This window comes from Amblyomma americanum, chromosome 5 (genome assembly GCF_052857255.1).
Source record: "Amblyomma americanum isolate KBUSLIRL-KWMA chromosome 5, ASM5285725v1, whole genome shotgun sequence".
NCBI lineage: Eukaryota > Metazoa > Arthropoda > Arachnida > Ixodida > Ixodidae > Amblyomma > Amblyomma americanum.
In genome coordinates, this window is record NC_135501.1 from 10,706,258 (window position 1) to 10,730,503 (window position 24,246).

Here is a 24,246-nt window from a genome sequence, read left to right on the forward strand (position 1 = left end):
CATTTACAAAGCAGTACACGTTCCGCATTGCCATTGTAGACTGCCCTGCTTGTGAAAGAGATGTGGCTGCGAAGAGACAATTCCACATTTCCTGTGTGAGTGTTCTGCTTTGGCGACCGAAAGACGTACGTTGCGTTATGCCTTGGACAGTTTCGATTCCCGCCATTTAACAGAGGATAGGATCCTGGGGCAGCGGCCGCAGCAATCGACTGCCCTCAAGGCCTACAACGTACTGTTTAGCTTCCTGAGGACGACTTACTTGAGGAACCAGTTGTGCCTTGTGCTCCTCGCTCCCTCTCTCTTCCCCTTCTCAATTACCCATCCCTCTTCCCCAGTGCAGGGTAGCCAACCAGAACATCCCTCTGCTAAGCACCCCTGCCTTCCCTCTACTTCTTAATCTATCTCTCTCTAAATTAGCAGGGACGGAAGTGACTCGTACGCTCTATCACCATCATCATCAGCCTGACTACACCCAATGCTGGGGAAAGGCCTCTCCCATGTTTCTCCAATTAACCCTCTCCTTTGCCAGCTGCGCCCACCCTATGCCTGCAAACTTCCTAATGTCATCCGCCCACCTAACCCTCCGCCGCCCCCTGCTACTCTTTCCTTCTCTTGGAATCCACACCGTTACCCTTAAGGACCAGCGGTTATCTTGCCTTCGCATTACATGCCCTGCCCCAGCCAATTTCTTCCTCTTGGTTTCGACTAGGATGCCATCAACAAGCGTTTGTTCCCTCACCCAGTCAGCCCGCTTCCGGTCTCTTAACGTTACACCTGTCATTTTTTATTTCCATAGCTCTCTGCGTTGTCTTTATGTTAAGCTGAACCCTTTTCGTTAGCCTCCACGTTTCTGCCCCGTAGGTGAGTACCGGTAAGATACAGCTGGTTTAGAGTTTTCTCTTTAGGGACATTGGTAAACTGCCATTCATGATCTGAGAGAACCTGCCATATGCGCTCCATCCCATTCTTATCCTTCTAGTTATTTCCCTCGCATGATCCGGATCAGCGGTCACTACCTGCCCTAACTATTCCTTTACCACTTCCAGCACATCGCTGCCAATTTTGAACTGCTGTTCCCTTGCTAGTTTCTTGAAGATTACTTTCGCTTTCGGCATGTTAAATTTTATAACCTCCATTCTGCTTTGTCTGTCTAATTCATTGATCACGATCTGCAGTTCATCTCCTGAGTGACGCAGCAAGGCAATCTTACTAGCAAATCGCAGATTATTTACGTATTCTTCATTAACTCTTATCCCCAACTGTCCCCAATTCAGTCCTCGGAACACCTCCTGTAAACAGGTGCTGAATAGCATTGACGAAGTCGTGTCTCCTTGCCTAACGCCCTTCTTTATTGGAATTTTATTGCTGACTTTATGCTGACTTTATGGAGGATCTGGTAGCTGCGCAGTTGCTATATATATCTTCCCGTATTTTGACATGAGGCACATCTACACCCTGATTCCGCAATGCCTGTATGACTGCTGAGGCTTCCATTGAGTCAATTGCTTTCTTGTTATCAATGAAGGCTATATATATATGGGGGCTGGTTAAATTCCGCGCACTTCTCTATCACCTGATTGATAGTGTGAATATGATCTGTTGTGGAATATACTTTACGAAAGCCTGCCTGAACATTTGGTTTTTTAAAGTCTAAGGTTGCCGTGACTCTTTTAGCGATCACCTTAGTAAATTCCTTGTAGGCAACCGACAGTAAGCTGATCGGTCTGTAATTTTCCAAGTCATTGCCGTCTCCTGTCTTATGAATTAAGATTGGGGTGGCGTTGTTGCAAGCTTCTGGTATGGTGGAGTTCATAACGCGTTGCGTATACAGGGTGGCTAGTTTTTCTAGCACAATCTCCTCTCCGTCCTCACAGATCTGCTGTTACCGGATCCTCACCAGCTGCTTTTACCCATTGCATTACTCCTAAGGCTTTCTTTACTTCCTCTTTCGTTACTGGCGGTATGACCCATTGCTGTGCGCTACTGTCTATATCATTAACGTTCTGATTACATTTGCTACTGTATAGATTTCTGTAGAACTCTTCGGCTACTTTAACTATCTTATCCATATTGCTAATGACATTGCCCTCCTTGTCTCTTAGCGCATACATCTGGTTTTCACCTATTCCTAGTTTCCTCTTCACCACTTTTAGGCTACCGCCGTTCTTTAGAGCATGCTCGAGTCTCTTCACATTAAACTTTCTCATGTCAGCTGCCTTGCACTTATTTATTAACTTCGCTAGCTCGGATAGTTCTATTCTGTCCATAAGGTTACACGCCTTCATGCTTTGACGTTTCTTAATCGAATCTTTCTTCTCCCGGGACAGCTTGCCGGTATCCTGTGGAATCGTCCTGCCGCCTACTTTTACTGCGCACTCCTTAATGATAGCTGGCAGAATATTTTTCACTGTATGAACATTAAGATCGTCTTTCTCAGTTAAAGCCGGATATCTGTTCTGCAGCGATATCTTGAATTCCTCTATTTGCTCTCTCAGCGCTAGCTCGTTAATGGACCTCTTCACTGGCTTCTTCCGTCCCATCTTCAAGTCTAAGCTAATTCGGTCGCTACAACACACCTTTCTGAGGACGTCCACATTTTGAACGATGCAGGTTGAGCCCATAGTATGAAGTCGATTTCATTTTTAGTCTCACCACATCCGCTTCCTGTTATCTCGTTTGCGGAAGGGGGCATTCATGTCCGCAAATTATTTCCTATGTGCGAACTCTTCTAATAGATCTCCCCTGCTATTCTTAGGACTTATCCGATAGGCACCTACCGCGTGGTCGCCAGCCTGCTTCTTGCCCACCTTCACATGGAAGTCACCCATAAGTGCAGTGTACTGTCATTTTACTTTGTTCATTGCATATATGATTCGAAAGAGTCATTTTTGGCTCTGCAGCCGCATAAGATGCCGACTTAACTGACTTAGGTCGCTGCGTCTTCCAATCGAAGTACGAAACGAAACTGGCTAGAGGTAGAGTTCAGAGTGTCGTGGGTGGCGAAATAGTCGCTCACCTGCGAACTGACGAGTCCCTTGACGAGCAACGCGGCGGCCAGCCGGAGCACGTAGCGCCCTAGAGCCAGTGCCAGCAGCGTGTGCGCGGCGGCCAGCGCCAACGCGAGCGCGGTGAGCGAGGGTTTCCGTGGGAGGCGGCTGGCAGCCGCGCAGCCCAGCAGGTTGCAGGTGAGTTCGGCGGCGTACAGCAGCGAGAAGTCAAGCTGCGGGCTGCTGCCGCCAATCTCGGTGCCGGTCAGCGATGAGGTGTAGTAGGACATGCCCAGCACTGTCGCCTGCATCACCGCATGAACACTTTCTAAGCGCTGCTGAGTTTCAAATATCGTTTATTTTAACGAATAAATCCGGCTCTCTGGAAGGGATCTTGCCACGTGCTATAAAATAAACCAGTTCTGAAATGAAAGCATCCTTTCTTCTTGCCCTGTGTTGCTCCTTCACCAACTACATCACGGTCACCGTCCACGCTCGCAGTCAGGGCAAGAAAGATTTCCGAAATGAGCGCATTGTCTCTCTAGACATCTCAGCTGCCAGCGAGCAGGTCCTTTTGGCAAAAGTTTGACGGCAGTATACGCGCCACGCTTGTGCGTGGAACCTCTGGTCGGGCATAACGAAGGCGCAAGACGTCCGCAGACATCCACGGCGGAATGTAAGAGCGTGGACCATTAGAGCCGGAAATTAGTTGGTACGCACAAGAGGAGGTAAGGACAACTGAGTACACAGGAGGTAAAGCGAAGAACCTGCCATATGCGCTCCACCTCATTCTTACCGCTCTCATTATCCGGATCAGTTGTCACTACCTGTCCTAAGTAGACGCATTCCTTTACCACTTCCAGCACCTCGCTGCCAATTGTGAGCTGTTGTTCCCTTCCTAGAATTTTGGACATTACTTTTGTTTTCTGCATAATAATTTTTAGACCCACCGTTCTCCTCTAACTCAATGATTGTGATTTGCAGATCAACTCCTTAGTGACTCATCAAGGCAATGTCGTCAGCGAATCGCAGATTATTTAGGTACTCTCTGTTAACTTTTATCCCCAACTGTTCTTAATTCAGGCCTCAGAAAACCTTTTGTAATTAGGCGGTGAATAGCATTGGCGAGATCGTGTCTCTTTGCCTGACGCCCTAATTTACTAGATTTTTGTTGCTGATTTTATGGACGACTGTGGTAGCTGTGCCGTTTTTTAAGCAAAATTTATTGCCCCAGGGCATCAATGGTGGATGAAGGTGTGATGAATGATGTAGAAGAGATTAAACGAATGGAAAAAGGTTAGCGGATTTGATGAAGTCCAGTAGAGAACGATGGTACGGTACTTGTGTCCAGGCAATGTATGAAGCAGGGTTGCTTGCAGAAAGACCTGCTACCATCAAGTGCCGGATCCTTGTAGGCTTGAGAGCTGGGCAGTCCCACAGTAAGTGATGTATGCCGGCTTCAATATCCTCGTGTTTACATATCGGACACCCTGGCCGAAGAAATAAATCTCGGTGCTGAGGCCACTTCCGAGAGACGGCTGGTATGAGGCCAACCCCGACCCGGATCCTCCTAAGCGCAACCTCCTCTGCACGGGTAAGACCGCGGGGGTGGGTTGCCGCGCACGGATTGATGAGAGCACGTGTGCGGCGCCGGAGCAGTTCCTTTCTTGATGAAAGGAGGGTGAAATTGTCCAAATGAAGGAGCCGAGGCGGTGATGAGCTTGTATTCGCAAGGCGGGTAGCTAATTATGCCTGGCTATGATAGGTCAGCAGATCCCGTGGGACCCATTCAATATGTACTAGCTGCAGGATGCGTGCCGCAAGCCGGTGGATGTCCTGACGTATCGTTGGACAGCGGCTAACACGTAGTAGCAACCGGAAAACTTGAAGGGCGTCAGTGCGGATGACAACGCGGGCCGCAGGGAGCATAGTTATGTCGGCCACAGAGAAGAGTGCTTCTTGAACTGCAACGAGCTCAGCACAAAATGACGAAGGGTGTTCCATTAGCTGAAACCAAGAGGTTTGATTCAGGGCAGGTCTTCACGGACAGTAGATAGCTGTTGTTGCTTTGCAGTCTTGTACGCTTGCGTCTGCGTAGACAACAATGGATCCTTCCGGCAGGCAATCATCTTGTTCCTCAAATTTCTGGCGAAGAAACGATGCCGATGAGCAACGAAGCAACGAATGAGCAGATGTTGGCCGGTGATTATCAGTTGGCTTGTTGTCGCTGAGCTGTACAAACTTCCATGGGGGAAGAACTAGCGTTGGCGACTGAAGAATGGAGTATAACGTTGCATAAGTCCTCAGTGCATACGTGGAGTGCGATAGACTGGCCGTAAGGCTGCGCGCTTCACGGCGCTGCTGCCCCAGCTCATCAATGGTATTGAGCTGAGGCATTCTCTTGTAAAGCTATCACCGGTGTGATGCGTGGAAGGCACGTAATGGTCCTCATAGCCTCTCAGTTCACGGTTTAAAGGCGATCCCATTGTGCTCTTGTAAGATTTTGAAACTGGGCTCGATAAACAATACATGGCTGCAGAACTGCCTTCACTAATTGCAGTGCAACCAACGAGCCGGCGCCACCAGTTTTAGGAGCAATTCTTCTAATCAAACCCAAAGTATGAATACCTTGCCTTTTTGCTTGAGAAAGCCATGCAGTCGCTGATCCTGATTGGTGACTCATTAAGCCAACGATTTTACACTCGGACTTTCCTGTAGTGGGGTGCCTGATAGACAAAGACGGATTGAACCTGCAGCAAGTTTACGGCGTCCCTAGCGGTTGGCGACTGACGTGTATGCTGGTTTATGCACGGATAGCTGAAGTCCGATGGATGATGCGTAATTACAGGTAACATACAAGGCAGATTGAAGGGCAGACTCCTGAATACGGATATCATGGTGAGTACTCCACACCGTGATGTCGTCAGCGTACTGAAGAAATTTTATGTCACGGATGTCATGTAAGCGCCAAGCCAGCGACATGAAAGCAATATTAAATAACGTCGGCGACAATAGTGATCCCTGGGGCACGCCGCAGAGAGGAACAAATGATCCGACTGCTTCGCCGCTGAGGCGTATTGCAAATTTTCTGCCTTCCATAAATGATTCGACAAAACTACGCACTCTTAGAGGGAGATGAAGCATGTCAATGGAGTTCAGAATGGCTGCATGACTGATGTTGTCATATGCCTTTTCAACGTCCATTGCTAAAACAGTATGCACATTGCGGCTGCGGGTAGACGACAAAACTTCAGATGCCAAGACAGCCAACCCGTCCTCTGTACGAATATATGGACGAAAGCCGATTTGTACAGGGTGATAAAAACCGTGCTGCTCTATCCACCATGGCAATCGCGTGGCCAGCATTTTCTCCGCCAGCTTGCACAGCGTAGGAGTTAAGGAGATAGGTCGCAAGTTGGCAAGGTCCGTTGGAGGTTTTCCTGGTTTCGGGATAAGAATCACGACAGCGGATTTCCAGCTCTCGATCACTACGCCATCCAACCATACTTTGTTTATGGTGTCTAGTTGTTGAGAGAGTGTAGCGCTAGTCAGGTTCTTGTACACCTCGTACAGAATATTCTCCGGGCCGGGAGCTGTTTTTCGTTTCGCATCATCTATTGCAGCCAGCAACTCAGGCGTAGAGAATGGGCACGCAATTCCATCTACGTCGACATCAGACGGCATTTGATATACATGCGCTGGGATGCCTGCCATATTTAAACTAGCGGCTGAAGAAGGCACAACATCGTATTTCGGAAAACACTTTCGCGCTGCTTCTTTGGCGAAATCACCTGGCGACCAGTTAGCCGCGAAGCATGCGGTTGCTGCTCCGTCAGTCGAACGGCGACCGCGTTCCATTGTACGGAATGTTCGCCAGAGAGATGCATTCGAGGATTTTGCAGAAAATTGTTCGTACCACGCATGCAACTGCCGTCAAGAGAAGTCGCGCTCATATTTACGTGCCTTAGCTGTAAGATATTGCAATCGTGTACGTGCCTGCGACGCAGAAAGGTCTCGCGTAGCAGCCAGCTCGGCTTGACGGCGTGCCGCCCACGTGTTAAGAAGGCCGCGGTCTGGTGCCGGTCGACCAACATCAGTCCAGGTGGTAGTTGTAGCACTGTTGAGCGCTGGTTATATGCGCTCAACAAGGATTGGTGAAGAGTCTGAGGATATATGGTCCATACAGGAGCGAAAACTGTCTCAGTTGATCAGAGAACATTTGTAGCGTAAAGGTCGTAAATAAGAGGCGTGAAGGCCGACGATGATAGGATGATGATCACTTCCCAGCTGTCTGGCTGCATGTGCCAGGAGGGAGCACCCGGACTGGACCACCACGTCAACTCTGGAGCATAGGAAGCACTGCGAGTTTGACGCACTGGCCGTCTTGCTGTCTCAGGATGGTTGTGCAGCACAAATTGGGCATCCGTGAAGGCGTCCCGCCCACGCCTGCCACGAGGGCTCGAAGTGGGGTACTCTCAATCCTGGTGAGGGGCTTTGAAGTCGCCTCCGACAAAAAACGAACGCCCGGGATATTTCAACGGACACTTGTTAATCAGCCAAGAATAATGCGGGAGGAAGCACCACCGGCTGGTCTAACGTAAAATGAAACGACCAGAACAGTTCTCTTCTTAAATTTTGCAGCCACTACAACTACCTCTTGATACGACGTGCACCAGTTTTCGATAGCAAGGGGTACATGCGAAAAACGTGAGTCCGCATACACCAGCAGTTTGTGCACGGCGGTCTATCATTGAAGGAGACATGTAAGCACTGAAGCCTGGAATCGATGGCAAGGCGTTTGTTTCCTGTAGCAACATGGCCCAAACCTGGAGCTTGTGAATTTGTGGTCGGGTCTTGAGCTCATCACCTTCGTGGAAATGCCTCTGCAGTTCCACTGCAGCACACCAGGCCGAGTGGAACTTGTCATTTCTAGTTACTAGCCCAAGCGCTGTGGAATCACGGACGTCAGGTTGGACAACTGGCTGACCATAAACCGGAGCAAAGAAGTCACATAATTGTCCAATGGCATTGCGGTAATCTGGGAGGAGGCGGAAGGAAATGACACTGGTGGGCGGCAGGAAGGCGATGTCGCTGTGCCATTGACAGATGTGGCAGACAATTATTCTGCCCGTCTACGTCGAGCGACAAGTTCACGGTGTTGCCGCAGCTTGGTGGCCGCTAAAAGACGTGCGATTTTTTCGTCGACTGCGGCCATATCGTCCTGCGGTAGTTCCGGCACACTGCGCTCCTTTGTTGGCTGTTTTCGGAGGCGTTCTGTTCGCACAGTATCGTTAAAAGGCTGCAGAGCTTAAGGATCATGCAAGGTGTGCTCAGGGAGCTCCAACCACTCGTCGTCATCCCACTGTAGAGCTGCGAACCGATTGGATGTCTGCAATGAAGTTATACTGTCATGTATTGGCCAGTGCTTAGTCATTCGACGACGAGCCTTTTGTGTTGCCTTTTGTTTTGTCGGATAGCTTGGAGATGTTATCTCGTGGTCGTGGATTTAGAAAGGCCACATCGATAAGCCACTTTCTCTTCCGATGTACTTCCACCGGCAGCAGTGAAGGGGCAGGATTAGCGCATATACCCCGGAAGGAAGTAGTTATAGCAGTATACCGCACTCGTTTTATATGGTCGAGGCCGTAAAATACAGCCATAATAGTACAGACGGGCTGGTTGTGTCAGAGGGTCTTGCGAGGTGACTATCAAGAGTGCCCCTTTCTCATGCGTCGGGCCTGGATGACACGGTGCGTGGGACAGTACAGCTCACGCTGGAGTGCAGTTTGATCCTCAGTGATATCGACGTTGTAGACGACGCAGAGCTGCAAGTCGGAACGTTCAACTAAGTACACTTGTACTGGCACTGAGATTTCGCTTGTTAGTGAAATACTGGTGAGCGTTTGCAGCCACTCTACGGCAGTCATAGTCGGAAGCCACACTGCAATGGTGTTGGGCTTTGTCCTGGCTGTGAGCTCCCGAAATCTTTTGGTTCCGAGGCACGCGTCCAAGTTAGCTTGTATAATCTTGTTCGGTATATCTGTGAGGATTTTGTTGGTTGGTCACTTTGTACGAAGACGATCCGGGTGTAGGCTCCACCGAGTTCTCGATCGTAAGACAAGTGCGCTTGGGAGCCATCACTTGCCGAAGATGGAATCGGTTGGCTGTCGTTTGAGGGACGCTTGTGGGTTGCACGAGGGCACTTTTGCACGGGTAGAGGAGCCGATAAGTCTATTGGAATGCCCGGTTCATGGTGTAGAGTTGATGGCCAATGGCCCTGGGGGCAGATAACTTACGAGCAGCTCGGCATTTCGGGAAGGCAGGAAGGGTGCATCTGCCGATGAACCGGGGGCACAAAGCTGGACCTGGCGCCGCGGATCAGGTGTCGACTGCGTGGCAGGTGCTGCCACGAGAGACGCCGGCAGAGCCACCTCCGCCAGCGTGGCAGCGGAGGCACTATAAGCCTAGCGTCAGTGCCCAGCTCAGCTGCATTCATGCAAGGTTTCCAGGAGGGCGCAGGAGGTGGGAGGACGTCCGGAGCTCTTCAGAAGGCGAGGATGAAGTTCTCTTCAAATAGGGCACGTATTTACGTGGATGGAGAGGTTTGTCTGAAGAGCGATCGGCAGCGCACTTTAGCAGGGACACACTTCTTGCAGCTGTGCAGTTCCTATATATATTTTGGCAATATTTTCACATCAGGCTCTTCTAAAGCCTCATTCCGCAACGCCTGTATGAGAGCTGAGCTTTCCAGTGAGTGAAATTCTCGTAATCAATGAAGGTGGTATATAGGGGTCGGTTATATATGTGAATTTTTCTGCCAGCTGATTGATAGTGTGAATATGATCTGTTGTGGAGTGTCTTTACCAAAGCCTGCCTAGTCATTTACTTGATTAAATTCTAACGTTGCCCTGACGCTATTAGCGATTTATTTATTTATTTAGCGAATTACTTACTTATTCATTTTTAAAATATTTATTACGGTCGCAAAGGCCCCATTAAAGAGGTATTTCATGGGGGAGTGCAGTTCAGGGCACATAGTTGATTCGACGGATGATTTGAATGAATATGGGTCGGAATGTAGTACGACGGCGTTGAGCAAGTCATTCCAGTCCTTTGCAGTGCGGACAAAAAATGATGACACATGAGCACTTTTCCGGGGACGGGGAGAGTAAACGGCCTTCTGTGGTTCGTGTGGCTGGAGATGCGGTGGGCAGGGCTGATGACAGACTTGATCATGGGGTGATAGTAAAATTTATGTAAAAGGTATAGTCTTGAAATAGTGCGGCGGACTGCCACGCTTGTAAGATGAGCATTACGTTACGATTACCTTTGTAATCGCTGCGGATAGCCGACAAGAGACAGTAAGCTCATCGGTCTTTTTTTTCAAGCCCTTGGGGTCTCCTTTCTTATCAATTAGGATAATATTTGCGTTCTTCCAAGCTTTCGGTACAATCGAGGTCACAAGGCATTGCGTGAACAGGGTGGCTAGTTTTTCTAGCACAATCTCCCCTCCGTCCTTCGAACTATCTGCTGTTATCTTAGCCTCACCAGCCGCTTTTCTCCTACATTTTCTCCTTGTATGCCTGTGCTGTACTTTCCTCTCTTCATCCTCTGTTCGCGCTGTTCCCTTCAATCATATTAAACCAACAACAGACTCAACAACAACCTCGTTTCTCCTTTTCATTGATCCTAAGGATTTCTTTGCTTCCTTTTTCTTTACTGGCGGGATGACGCATTGCTGTGCGCTACTTTCTCTCTCGTTAACATCCTGATTACATTGGCAACTGTATATATTTGTGTAGAACTGTTCGGCTACTTTAACTGTGCTATTCATGTTGCTGACTTTGCCCTCCTTGTCTCTTGACTGTAGGTCACTGTATATCTCATTTTGTACCGCTGTTAACAAAACGTCCTCGAACAAAAAATCCTTGGATTACACGTGAGGTTATTCATGCAAAACGACGAGTTAAACGGCTCAGGCAGAACATGAAATCCAAAGGAGTAACCGCACCTGAAACAAGTAAACTGGCGCATGCTACTTCAGACTTTAAGCAAAAAGCAAAAATGGCCAAACAACGGTACTTTCAGGTTACGCTTCCTAATTTCCTCACGAATAATCCGCGACGGTTCTGGAAACATTTTAGCACCAACAGAAATAATACTTCACACTTGCCAGTTGAAGAAAAGATTAAAAAAGCAAATGCTTATAATGATTACTTTCGTTCAGTTTTTACTGTAGATAACTGTGTTATACCCAGAGCAGACTTATGCAGTGGTTCGGAAATTGATCCTCTTAGCATTACCGACGCTGGTGTTTTCAATCTTCTGCTCGGTCTGGACAGTAAAAAAGCAAGTGGCCCAGATGAAATTCCAAACGCCTTTTTAAAACGATATGCCGAAACCTACAGCAGGTACCTAGGTCTAATCTACCGTAAATCCCTTGCCACTTGCAGACTACCAGACGACTGGAAAATCGCCAAGGTATTGCCGATCCATAAATCAGGCAATACTTCTTTGGTTTCCAACTTCAGGCCGATATCACTCACTAGTACCGCATGTAAAATACTAGAACGTATAATTTCAAAGCACCTAACAGAAAAACACTCTCCGGGGCATGCTGGTTCATAGCTAACAAGAATAAAAGCGCGACAACACGACACAAAGAAGGAGGAAACCGACAGGACAGGCGCCAACTTGCAACACTTTACTGTCTTCATAAACCGCCGCGTATATATCAACCACAGAGGGGGGGGGGGGGTAAAGACAGATAGGGGGGAACACAGTTGAAAGCACGTGCGTAGAAAACTCGAATATGGCCCAACAAGAACAGGTGATTCCACAGATACTATGCCATATCTAAAAACTGACATCTTTTTTATAAATCACGATCGACGGGGTGCTAACACATGCACTCCCACTCTTACATATTCTGTGCGCTTCTATCAATTCGCGTGCGATCGTGTCTTTACTTTTGCAGATCACACTTGTTTCCAGAAGTTTTGCTTCACATGCCTTCTTTCTTCCTTCTTCTTTCCAGCAATCCTTACAGTGAATCGGTAGATTTGACCCGGTCCCATTCTTTAATGACAGACTGTGTGCTCTCAAACGGTCATTAATACATCGCCGCGACAGATAGGGGGGAACACAGTTGAAAGCACGTGCGTAGAAAACTCGAATATGGCACAACAAGAACAGGTGATTCCGCAGATACTATGCCATATCTAAAAACTGACATTCTTTTTTATACATCACGATCGACGGGGTGCTAACACATGCACTCCCACTCTTACATATTCTGTGCGCTTCTATCAATTCGCGTGCGATTGTGTCTTTACTTTTGCAGATCACACTTGTTTCCAGAAGTTTTGCTCCACATGCCTTCTTTCTTCCTTCTTCTTTCCAGCAATCCTTACAGTGAATCGGTAGATTTGACCCGGTCTCATTGGCCGATGTAAGTTTTACCACACGTCAGTGGGATGCTATACACAACTCCAACCGCACAATCTACAAAAGGATTAGCATGTTTCGTTTGGCAAACTTTATTCTTGTCCTTATCCGGGTTAGTCATTCGGCACAATGCGGCGAGTTTCCTGGGAGCAGAAAAACCCACTGGCACCTTGTACTTGGAAGCAACATGCTTAAGATTATGTGCAACTTTATGCGAATACGGGATCGCAACTGGTCTAATTTTCTTTTCTGAGGTTCCACTTCCGTCTCTTTTTTCTTTTCGTACTTTCTTCACCTTTTTTTAGTAAAGCTTCGCTGACTGAGCTCAAGACCGAAGGTGGAAAGTCCCCGCCTGTTTTAGCTTCCGAATCTGGGCGTAAAAGCTTTCCTGCGCTTTGTGGCAACACGTCTTCTTTAGAGAGGATTCCAGGCACATCATGGCGACGGCGCGCTTTACCGTTTTCGAATGCGTAGAGCCGTACGGCAACAGTTCCTTGCGGGCACGGGGGCAATACTTCCAGCATGCGCTTTCGTCAGTAATGGTGATGTCAATATCTAAAAACTGCAAGCTATTTCCCTTCGGGAGCTCATAGGTAAAATCTAAGCATCCAGCGTGATTTTTAAAATCAGCTATAACTTCTTCCACGACCCGCTGGTAGGACAAAGATGATTGTTTCCTTAATACAATTAAAAAGTCGTCAACGTACCTAAAACTCTTCAAAACACTGCCGTCAACAAAAGCACCTGCCAAGGCTTTGTCAATACCCGCAAGAAAAATGTTGCACAGTATAGGTGCCACACACGAACCAATACATATTCCGTTCTTCTGCAAATAGACCCGATCCTGGAACGAGACAGTCATGGAACCCAAGTAAAATTCTAAAAGTGTCAGGAAGTTATCTACTGAAATGCCCGCGGAATTTTGGAAGGCAATTGGGCCATTTTCCTTAATGCAGAGCGAAACAGCCGCCAGCAACTCTGGTTGTGGAACGGAGTAAAAAAGATCAACAACGTCAACTGAAAAGATATCTTTTCAGTTGACGTTCATTCTTTCTTCCCGCTAGTAACAAGAGAATGGAACCGTCTAGACGAATCCATAACTAACGCCGATTCATTTTCAAATTTTTGTACCGAACTAGAAGCCGTGTTTTAAAACTATAGGAGTGGTTAGAAAGATTTTTCTGCATTTTTGTCTATTTTAAGGAGTACACGACGTGTTGTGCCCATGTTAATTGTTCATGTTTTCGAACGAGCATGTTTTTTCTTCAGTTACTTGAGCAAATCGGTCAACTTCTTTTGAATTTTTTTCTGTGATATGAACTGTCTAATTTATAGCTGTCTTTCGCACAGCCACTTTTAGAAATGTTATCCTCTGCTGTGATACGTGTTATGCCCACCTGCTAAGGTCTCAACTAGAGACTGGCAGTATTTGAAATAAATAATAAAAATATATTTGGTTTTTACTTAAGCCTAGTTTCCTCTTCACCGCTTTTAGGCTACCTCCGTCTTTTAGAGCATGCTCGATTCTTAAGTCGACTACCTTGATCTTGTTTATTATCTGGGATAGCTCTGCTAGTTATATTCTGTCTGTAGGGACGCCCTGATGCTTTGTCGTTTCTTAATCAGATCTTTAAAAAGGATCTGATTAGAGAGCCGGTATTAAATGGAATGTCATATGGCTAGTGAGGTTAGGAGAACAGATGTAGCGTAAGCGGTATTAAAGGGCGGGCACATACAATTGGCACGATCTGTGGTGTCGGGGATTAGCGGAAAGACAATCACTAGGTGTGGCATTCCTGATCATTATAGCTCGCAGAATACAGCAATTCTATAGCATTAGCGAGAGGGTTGCAGCTATTTTAAAAGCACGGAGAGTTGAGCTAGTTGGTGCATGGCAGGTTTGAACAGCGCACACAGGACGAGGACACAGGAATAAACGACAGTACACGAGCGCTGACTATAAACTGATTGATTTATTGGAGTAACATGTATATGTAGAAAAAAAAACAATCTGGCAACCAAGTGCACATGTTCCCAGATAAAATCACTGACATGAAGCAGTTTCGTCCAGATATGCGATTTCGCGGGGATGAATGATGACCGAAAGCTATTGTAATGAGGCTTAAGAAGAGGTACGAACTTAAGGTGTTACAGGCCTACGATCCTACATCTAGCTGTGTTGACCAGATCGTAGTTAGTGTTGCATGATATTGGTCAACAGCATTTAGAAACACGGACGGAACAAACACGAAGACATTTGCGCTTAACTTTTCCAGAATTTCGCCGAACCATTGCTTATATGCCTTCGCGACAAATGCCCGCCTGGGATAAGAATTTTAGCACATGTTACGGCAAACGCTGACAAGGCAAATGTAAAACAACAAAAATGGAAGGTGCCGAATCGAACAGCAAGCGAACCTCACTTATTATTACAAAACCGACAGGAAGAGGAAACCGGGACAAGGTGATAAAAAACATAGCAAACGCTTTTTTACAGCAGCCGAAAACTAACAGGGCGGATTGCTTCGACTGAAAGTTCTTTCATAAAAACAGGATCAACATGTTGAAAGCGAACAAGAACATATAGATAAAAAAAGCAAGAAAACATAAAGCATGGAAAACATGGAATGCACGAAGGCTTAAAAAGTGGTTAGCCTAATGAGGTACACAAACGAAGGAAACTTAGCATGGATAGCAATGCCGAACCCAAAAATTACCATGGCAAAAACTATGCTCCCCGAAGTTCGAAGTTTTAAAAAGTTTTTATAAAGTCACCAAACTGACACGCGAATTAGTGTAAGCAACTAAGATTTCAAGGCTGAAGAGTGAATCTGTAAGCGCACCCTCGGTATCGTTTCTGATTCTGAGTCTGATTTCTCTTTGGCTTTAGCGATGATTCTTCTCTTTCTTTTATGTTCCTTATTTTACCGCCCACTTTTTGTTTAGCTTTTAGTCTTCACAACATTGCTAATTGTCTACACATTTTACCATTCTTTTTACACTTTTAGCGTTTCATGCACGTCATCTTCTCACCGTTTAGCCATGTTAATTGCTCGCTTCACCAGTTTTACCCACGCGCATTTTTCTTCGTTTAAGTACCGAATCGTCCTAAGTACTTTTTATGCCTTCATACCAATTTATGTATTTACCGTCCATTTCGCGTTCCTAAGTTTTTTCGCTGTATGTTGATGTTTGGTTTCAACGTGTGGGCCCTGTTTCTTTAATTAATTTTGCAAAGTTAGTTTTTGGCTTTTGTAAAGGAGCGTTTGCTATTTCTTATCACCTTGTTCTGGTTCCCTCTCTTTGTCGGTTTTGTAACGAAAAGTGAGCTTCGCTTGCGGTCCAATCCAGTGTGGCATCCCGGAAGCGCCTTCCAGTTTTGTTGTTTCACCTTTTCCATATCACTGCTCGCCGCCAAATGCGTTAAATTTCTTTTCCCGGGTGCGCGTTAGTGTGGAGCGTATGAAGGCAGTGGTTCGGCGCACCTTCTGGAATAAAGTTCAAGTTAAGCGCTCATGTTGTCATGTTTTGTGTTGCCTCAATATGCGTAAACTCTTTTGACCAATCGGTAATGAGAAGAGTAAAAACACTGTACAGTCTACTGATTGGCAACTTCAATGACATGGTATGGGGGGAGCAGACTGAAGACCAGGCAGTAGGCGACTATGGCATGTGCTCTAGGAAAACAGGGTTGAATTACTAGTCGAGTTCGCAGAGAGGATTAATTTCTGGATCATTAATGCCTTCTTCCGCAAACGAGAAAACACGAAACAGACGTGGAAAGGCCCAATGGTAAGAACAAATTTTAAATAAACTTCACGGCGCTCAACTTGGCATCATACAGGGTGTTGAGGTCTTAGGAAAGGTGCATTGTAGCGACCACAGAATGGTAAGGTCTCGAATTACCCTCGACTTGAAAATGTACATAAGAAACTCTTTAAACGGAAGCCCATTAACGAGCTAGCGTCTAGGGGGAAGGTAGACGCAGTCAGGATATCGTTGCAGAACACATATTCGGCCTTAGCGCAGGAAGACAATCATAATGTACAAGAAATCAACGATAATATCGAAGCTGCCATTACAGAATCCCCCTAGAAGTAGGCGGTATGTTGGTTCGACAGGATACCGGCAAGCTATCTCAGCAGATGAAAGGGCTAATTAAGAAACGCCAAAGCATGAAGGCGTCTTACCCTGCAGACAGAATAGAACTGGCAGAGCTTTCAATGTTAATAAATAAGCGCAAGGTAGCCGACATAACTAAGTTTAACATCGGGAGAATCGAGCATGCTCTAAAGAACAGAAGTAGTCTCAACGCGGCGAAGAGAAAACTAGGCATAAATAAAAACCAGATGTATTCATTAAGAGACAAATGAGGCAATGTTAGCAATGCGTATCAGATAATTAAAATAGCCGAAGAGCTGTACACAATACTGTACAGTAGCGAATGTAATCAGAACGTTAATGAAAGAGGCAGTAGAACACAGCAATTCGGCATGCAATTGTTACGAAATAGGAAGGAAGCCTTAGGAGCAATCCAAAGCGGGAAAGCGGCTGGTAAGGACCAGGTCTACACAAATCTATACAGTAGCCATTGTAATCAGGACGTTAATGATCGAGGCAATACCGCAAAACACTGGGACATCACGCCAGAAACGAAAACAAAAAGGGAACTTCAGGAGCGTTGCAAAGGGGGAAAGCGGCTAGTGAAGCTCAGGTAACAGGAGATCTGTTAAAAGACGGAGCGGAGGTTGTGCTAGAAAAACTAGCCACCCTGTATAGGCAGTGCCTTATGACCTTGACCGTACCACAAGCTTAAAAGGACGCAAACGTTATCCTAATTCATAAGAAATGAGACGTCAAGGAATTGAAAAAATTACAGACTGATCAGCTTACTATCAGTTGCCTATAACGTTTTTACTAGAGTAATCGCTAAGGAAGTCAGGGCAACCTTAGGCTTCAATTAACCAATTGATCAGGCAGGCTCGACAATAGACCATATTCACAGTATTGAACATTAATTGCAATCCAAGAATTAAACAAAGTTTTATCTGCCGGTAAACAGACTGCTCCCGGCCCTGATGAAATACATTATGAAATGCTTGCACATCTATCCCAACCCTGTGCAGAAGCACTCCTGAAATTTTTTAACAAAATTTGCACATAAAGGTAAAATTGCGGAAGCTGGGAAAAAAGCCATTGTAGTGCCATTCCTAAAATCCGAAAAGTAGCCAACATCTCCTGTTAGTTACAGGCCAATAGTTCTCACCAGCTGCCTCGCCAAGTCTTTTGAAGGCGTCTTGAATATGTGGCTAACCTTCGAGCTTGAATCTCATGAACTCCCTGACATTCATCAGTGTTAGATTTAAATAGGCATGTTAAATAACATGCCATTTCGTTTGAAATTTTAAATTTATTGAAATTCAAACAAAATACAATTGTCTAGGTGCAGAGGGCTAAACGTGGCACATGCAGTAACCTGGCTAGGCCAAAAACACCCTCTATTCATACAGCACAGTGTGGACATAAAAGGCAGTTCAAAAAAATTCTGCAATATCGTAAGATATCAAGTACTTGAAAAAGATGAAGCGCAAAAGAGACAAGCACGGGAGGGAGACACGAAAAAGACGAACGCAACTAACAACTGGTAACAGATATCAATATATAGGTGCCCACATCGCATGCGCACTAGGGCGACTGTGGGCTTCTTGACAGAAAAAAAGAAAAAGAAAAAGAAAAAGAGAAAGAAGAAAAGAAGAAAAGTAAAAGAGAAAAGAAAAAAGAAAAAGAGCCCACAGCAGCCCAAGTGTCATGTGCGCATGCGATGTGTACACCTATATATTGATATCTGTTACGGAAAAGAAAGCCAGTTGTTAGTAGCGTTCGTCTTTGTCGTGTCTCCCCCCCGTGCTCGTCTCTTTTGCGCTAAATCTTTTTTCGAGGATGCGTCACCATCTCGCCCAGCATTATGTTTTATTGAACCATATATAAAGTACACCAAAAAAAACATTACAACAAAATTCTACAGGAATACCGTAGGATTCCACATGCCGCAATTATAACAGATTTCAAAAACACACCCTTGCTACAAGCAAAAGTAATTGAAAAAAAGAGAATAACCACAAATGTGTTCCCTTCCCTCCGTCTTCCTGACTTCACTCCAATTTATCTGGCTCAGTTATTAGCAGTATACTTAGCCTTACGAAAATTAGAAACTGCCGTTTACCAGGTCGTGGTTACGACAGACTATCTGTCCATTTGCTCTTCATTATCCTCACCCACTGAGTCTTGGGGATTACGCCTCTTCATGTTCCTGATCCCACGCCATCTAAATTCGGTAAGGTTGCTTTGGGTACCGAAGAATCTGGGCTTTCACTTAAATGAGGTAGCCGATTCCTCAGTGAGGGTCTTTCTGCGGCCCAATTATTAATGTCCTGCCAACCTGTGCATACACAACTGCTGTGAGGTTTCGCACCTACACTATATTTGAGGAATTTGCTGCCTCGGCACGAACTTACGCAGTTTCACCGCCTGGCTCGAAGGACTTTCCCACACCCGCACCCAGGGCTGAGCCGAGCGGAGGCGGTGCTGTTCAGACAATTACAGTCTGGTTCCTTACCAACCCCAGTGTTAATGAATCATCTGTACCCGAAAGTATATGTGATAGTATATGTGAAGGTATATGTGCCAGCGGGAAAGGGCCACCCTGACGCACATCCTATGGGATTGCACCAAGTTCCCCGACAAAGCTTCGACAAGTACAACGATTCCGCCGCGACTCACGGCTGCGGCGGAATGCTGTGACCACGAAATCCAAACCTGGGCCATCCAGCAGGTTTCAGTGGCTCTTGAAAGAAAAAGGCCGAGCGAAACCGACGGGACGTTGACCCTCAGGGCGACCGACCGCGGGAGTAACACGCGCTGGAGTAGAGTAGAAACCAATCGCTGAGAAGACATCAGGGCCCGCGTCGCAGCACCATTTAGGCATGATGTCGTTCTGCAGGCGACTAAATAAAGTTGTCTCCTCCTCCTGCCTCGGCTCTTACATCATCTTCCGAATATCGGCATCTTCGGCATCCTTGGAGTAGCAAAGACCGGAGCTCGCGAAGATTAGAGGTCTCTTTCACGCGTTTGTGTTGCCGGATTCTTCTGCTAAATTTCTACCTTCACAGATCTGGCCTCGCTATTTCACCATTGTGGCATTTTTGTGCCGAACCTGAGACAATAAATTACTTCTTGTTGTTCTGCTGCCGCTTCTGTTATTTGAGGAGGCGCCTATTGCAAATTCCGTTTCACCAGCTAGGTCTACCTGTGGTCTGCGGTTGTTCTTTCCATTGGCGCTTCTTTGCTTGGACGAAGCGACAGGAGTGTGCGCTCTGCTGTGCAAAATTTTCAAGAAACGCAGCGACTCCCTTTACAATTTTTTTTCTCCGTTCTCAGTCATTACGAAATTGAACCATTACAGGCATTGTATATGATTATGCACATTAAGCAATTGTCTCGTCTTCGATCTCCAAATTAATAGGAACCCTGTCTTTGCGTCTTGCAGTCTGTCAGCCTATATACTATTACTACTCCTTTCCCTATCAAAACATTCCTGTTTACAGAAATTAACCGCCAGTGTCTTGGCCACTATCTCGTAGTGGGTATGTGCCAGCTTCATTTCAGGCCAACAACCAACTGAAGGGCGTGCTGCTGAGCTGTAGGGTCCCTATCTTGTCACTAACACCTTGACAAATCTAGTGGAGGTGAGATCGATCCCATGTCCTGTACCCCAACGGTTAGCCGGACCTCCAGACCTATATCCATCACCGGCTCCGAGGCTCACCGCCCGAGCCTTCACCATCGGGCATGTCCACGGAACAACTCGGTGCCAACCCAATGCCTGGCGCGACCACCCCTACTTCACGCTCCAGAACCTCAGTTCTCTAGCTCCCTCCCTCCCCGCTCCCCAAACCCCCGTTCCAGAACCTCCGGAGCGACCGCTGTCCGCGAGGAGGTGCAGCAAGCGCTTCGGCCGTTCTTACCTGCCGATGAGCCTCGCCCATCCACTCCTCCTATGCCGCCTGAACGTTGTCCCACGTATGCCGAAGCCCTGCGACGGTTCGGCATCCTTCGTTCCGGCTCCTGCTGAGATGCCGCAGCTGCCTGCACCCGTGCTGATGTACGTGGAAGCTCCCCAACCGTCCGCGCGAAAAGGCGACGTGTGGCGCACCCCCGACCGACACCCACTATGCTTTCACAGCGGCGACTCCAGCAACTTCTATCGGCTCTGCCCTACCGCTGTCTTGGCCTCGAAGGGTTTCCCCCTGATTCTCCTTGATCGCGCCGTCGCGGATTTCCTTGAAGGTCAACACGGGCTTCAGTCTCATCATCCGCAGACGCGATCCCCGTAGCCCAGGAGTCATCTTCACCATCTACCACGAGTTTTTCCCGGGCGGCGCAGGGCCCGTCGCCTAGGCCCCGGTAAGGAAACTCGACCCACAAAGCTTAGGGGGTGGTCTCGCTGGGCATCGCTGTGCGGGAGACCCCCCATCGACTCGGAGAGGACATGACGACACCTCCACGATTCCTGCGTGCGCGGTCACCGCTCACTACAACACATCGACGCTCACTCGACATAACGACGCTTCAATGGTTACAATATCCGCAGTCCCCGATCGCTCTGACACGTCGACTCTCACACATTACGACGTATCGGCGGTTACGAGGCCCGCGCTTCCCAATCCCTCCGACGCACTGACGCCATTACATCGCACAAGCAACGCCGACGAATTACCGGTGGCATGGTCTGCAGACAACGACGCCTGTGCCCGAACACCGCCTACGCAGCCTCCAACTCTTGAGCTGCTTTCCTTGGACATACTTGTGATACCCGACGGTTGCCACGTTCAAGCGTTATTAGATATTAAGCAGATTCGATTCTAAGCAGCCAGCTCGCCGCCATTCCCCGAAAAGGTTCTCACGCTTTGGGCTGACACGCACATTCGCACGCCGGGCGTTCATCTTATTGCCCCTCTCGGCATGTGCAGCGCCCGAGTTCAAGTCCAGGAGTCGACATTTCTCGGCACCTGTCTCGTTCTGAATAACTTTTCGTGCGACCTTGTCTTAGGCATCGATTTACGGCGTGAATATGGGGCGATTATTCACCTTCGAGATTACAAGGTCGCGTTAGAAACTGAGAATGCTGTCGCCCTCAGCAATGCGGCTCGACCAAGCCAGGTGCTTCGTGTTTAGACGGACGCTGTTGCCCTGCCGCCTCTAACCAGCACCTTCATTACTTTCGAGTGTGAAGCACTTCAGGACGGGGACGCCACCACCGAAATCAACCTTTCATTACTACTGACGCAACGCATGTGCGTGGCCCGCACTCCGAACCATCTTCGCAGTGGCCAGTCACAGGTACTTGCTGCACAGTTTTACGCACTAGCGTAAACATCTTTTTCGCGGCACTTCCGCAGCATTTGCCGTACGCATCTACGATGTCTCCAAGTGCTTCTCCTTTAGAACCTATGTGGCCTCCCATGTCCCTCGAGAGCCTCGACGTCAACTCCGCGCTGTCAACCACTCAACAGAAACAGCCGCGGGCACTGTCGCTCGAATTCAGAGAGTGTTTCACTTCCTCGTCGAAAGTGCGTCAAACTACCATAACCAAGCACCATATCCTGATGTTCGATGACGTACACCCAATCCGTCAGCATCCCTATCGCGTATCGTTTACAGAGCGCGAAGTCATTAAGCCTCAAGTTAAGGAGTAGCTCAAATATGGCGTTATCCAGCCTTCCAACAGCCCGTGATCCTCGTAGGTCATCCTCATTAAAAATAAAGACTGCACGCTGTGTTTTTGGGTCGATTGCCACGTATTAACACGTATTGACGACTCTCTCGACCGCCTTCGGCGCACTAGGTAGTTTTCGCCCATCGACCTAAATTGTAGTTACTGGCAAATTGAGGTCGATTAACGAGACCGTGAGAAGGCGGCCTGAGCCACTCCCGACGGCCTTAATGAGTTTAAACTTCGACCTTTCGGTCTTTGTTCCGCGCCTGCCACAATTCAGCGGATTATGGACTCTATTCTCGCCGGTGTTCAATGGCAGTGTTGCGTAGTCTATCTCGACGACGTGGTGGTTTTCGCCAACTCGTTTAGTCAACATCTTGAACGCCTGCGGACGGTCCTCGAAGCCCCTCGTTCAGCTAACCAGGTGTTGAAGCCCCAAAAATTCCACTTCGGTTAGCAAGAGCTGAAATTTCTCGGCCATGTCGGCAGCACCGCCAGCGTGAAGCCCGACCTCGATAATCTTACAGCGGTAGCGGAATTTCCGACGCGACGTGGCAAGAAAGCTGTTCGCCGCTTTCTAGGACTCTACTGTTAATATCGACGTTTCAATAAACATTTCGATGACCTCGAAGAACCACTCACTCGCCTCACGCGCGACGTTACACCTTTTGTTTTGAGCCACGAGCAAGACGGTGCTTTCGCCGAGCTCCGCCTGCGTCTTCAGACGCCGCCCGTTCTTGCCCATTACACGCCAATACACACCGACGCAGCAACATCGGCCTCGGCGCTGTTTTCGTGCAACGCCAGGATGGCATTGAACGAGTCATCGCTTATGCATGCCGCACTCTTTCGCGCGCAGGGCTAAACTATTCCACGACAGAAACGAACGCATGAGGACGCCGACACGCTCTCTCGTGCGCCTGTGGAACTCGCAACCGCCGACACAGACGACAACATCCGTTCTTCTGGTTTGTAAACACAGCAGCGCACCGTCCCGAATTGCGACCCCTCATCGATTATATACTATGGTCAACTAGCCACCATTCTTAAATGTTTTTCTCGACACCTGTTGTCGTTTTCCCTTAAACGAGGCGTGCTATTTAAGGAGAACCCTGGTTCCAATTCGCTAGCTTACCTCCTCGTCGTGCCCACAACTCTTCGAGAGGAAATCCTTTCTGCATGCCACTACGAACCAAAGCTCTCTCTGTTTCCGTGTCTTCCTGTGTTTTTTCATTTGCGCCATTGAAATTTTTGACGAACCAATCTCTGGTCATTTCGGACACTCTCGCGCGCTTTCACGAATACTGCAGCTGTTCTACTGGCCCAAACTTGCCACTGTTGTTAAACGCTATGTCCAGAGCTGTCGGCAATGTCAGCACCGTAAAGCTCCGGCCTCCAAGACTCCGGGGCTCCTCCAACCTGCTGCACCGCCACGTGCCCCGTTCGATCAGGTCCCGTAGTCCTCGGGTCGCAACCGGCGCATCATCATTGCCACTGACTACCTCACTCAATATGCCGAGGCCAAAGCCCCGCCTCGTAGCCCAGCGACCGAGGTCGCGAATTTCCTTATAAATCAGATCGTACTCTGGCACGCCGCCTCGACCTACGTCATTAGCCACAGAAGGACCACCTTTTCTTCCCAGATGATGGCCGAATTTTTTCAACTCAGCGTTCGACCCATCTAAAACTACCGTTTACCAGCCGCAAGCAAACGGGCTGACCTAGCGGCTTAATAATAACATGGCGAACATGCTGGTGATGTACGTCGCTGTCCAGCACAGGACTTGGGACACGATCCCACGGTACATGACCTCTCGCCTATAATCTCCCGTTATTATCAACTCGAAGAAAGCTATCTCGCCTCTCACTTTTTCATAAAATATACCACCATAACTCAACGTTGCGCTCCTTGTGGATTCAACCCCCATCATACATTTCTTATCGCCGTAACCAGTCAAAAGGTCAACATTCCACACTCAAACACGGTTGCCCATTCTAACTCGTTTCTTCCCCGGACCTGTAATGATTGGAATAACG

The 24,246-nt window shown here is 47.7% G+C and overlaps 1 protein-coding gene across 1 annotated transcript in view; it reads right to left on the reverse strand.

The window, feature by feature from the left end:
- Nucleotides 1-24,246, reverse strand: part of LOC144134574 (organic anion transporter 3-like) — an 83,007-nt gene that overhangs the window by 12,067 nt on the left and 46,694 nt on the right. The window contains exon 2 of the mRNA XM_077667471.1: nt 3,017-3,292. Coding sequence (XP_077523597.1) covers nt 3,017-3,292 — 276 coding nt within the window. The remainder of the gene's footprint in view (nt 1-3,016; nt 3,293-24,246) is intronic.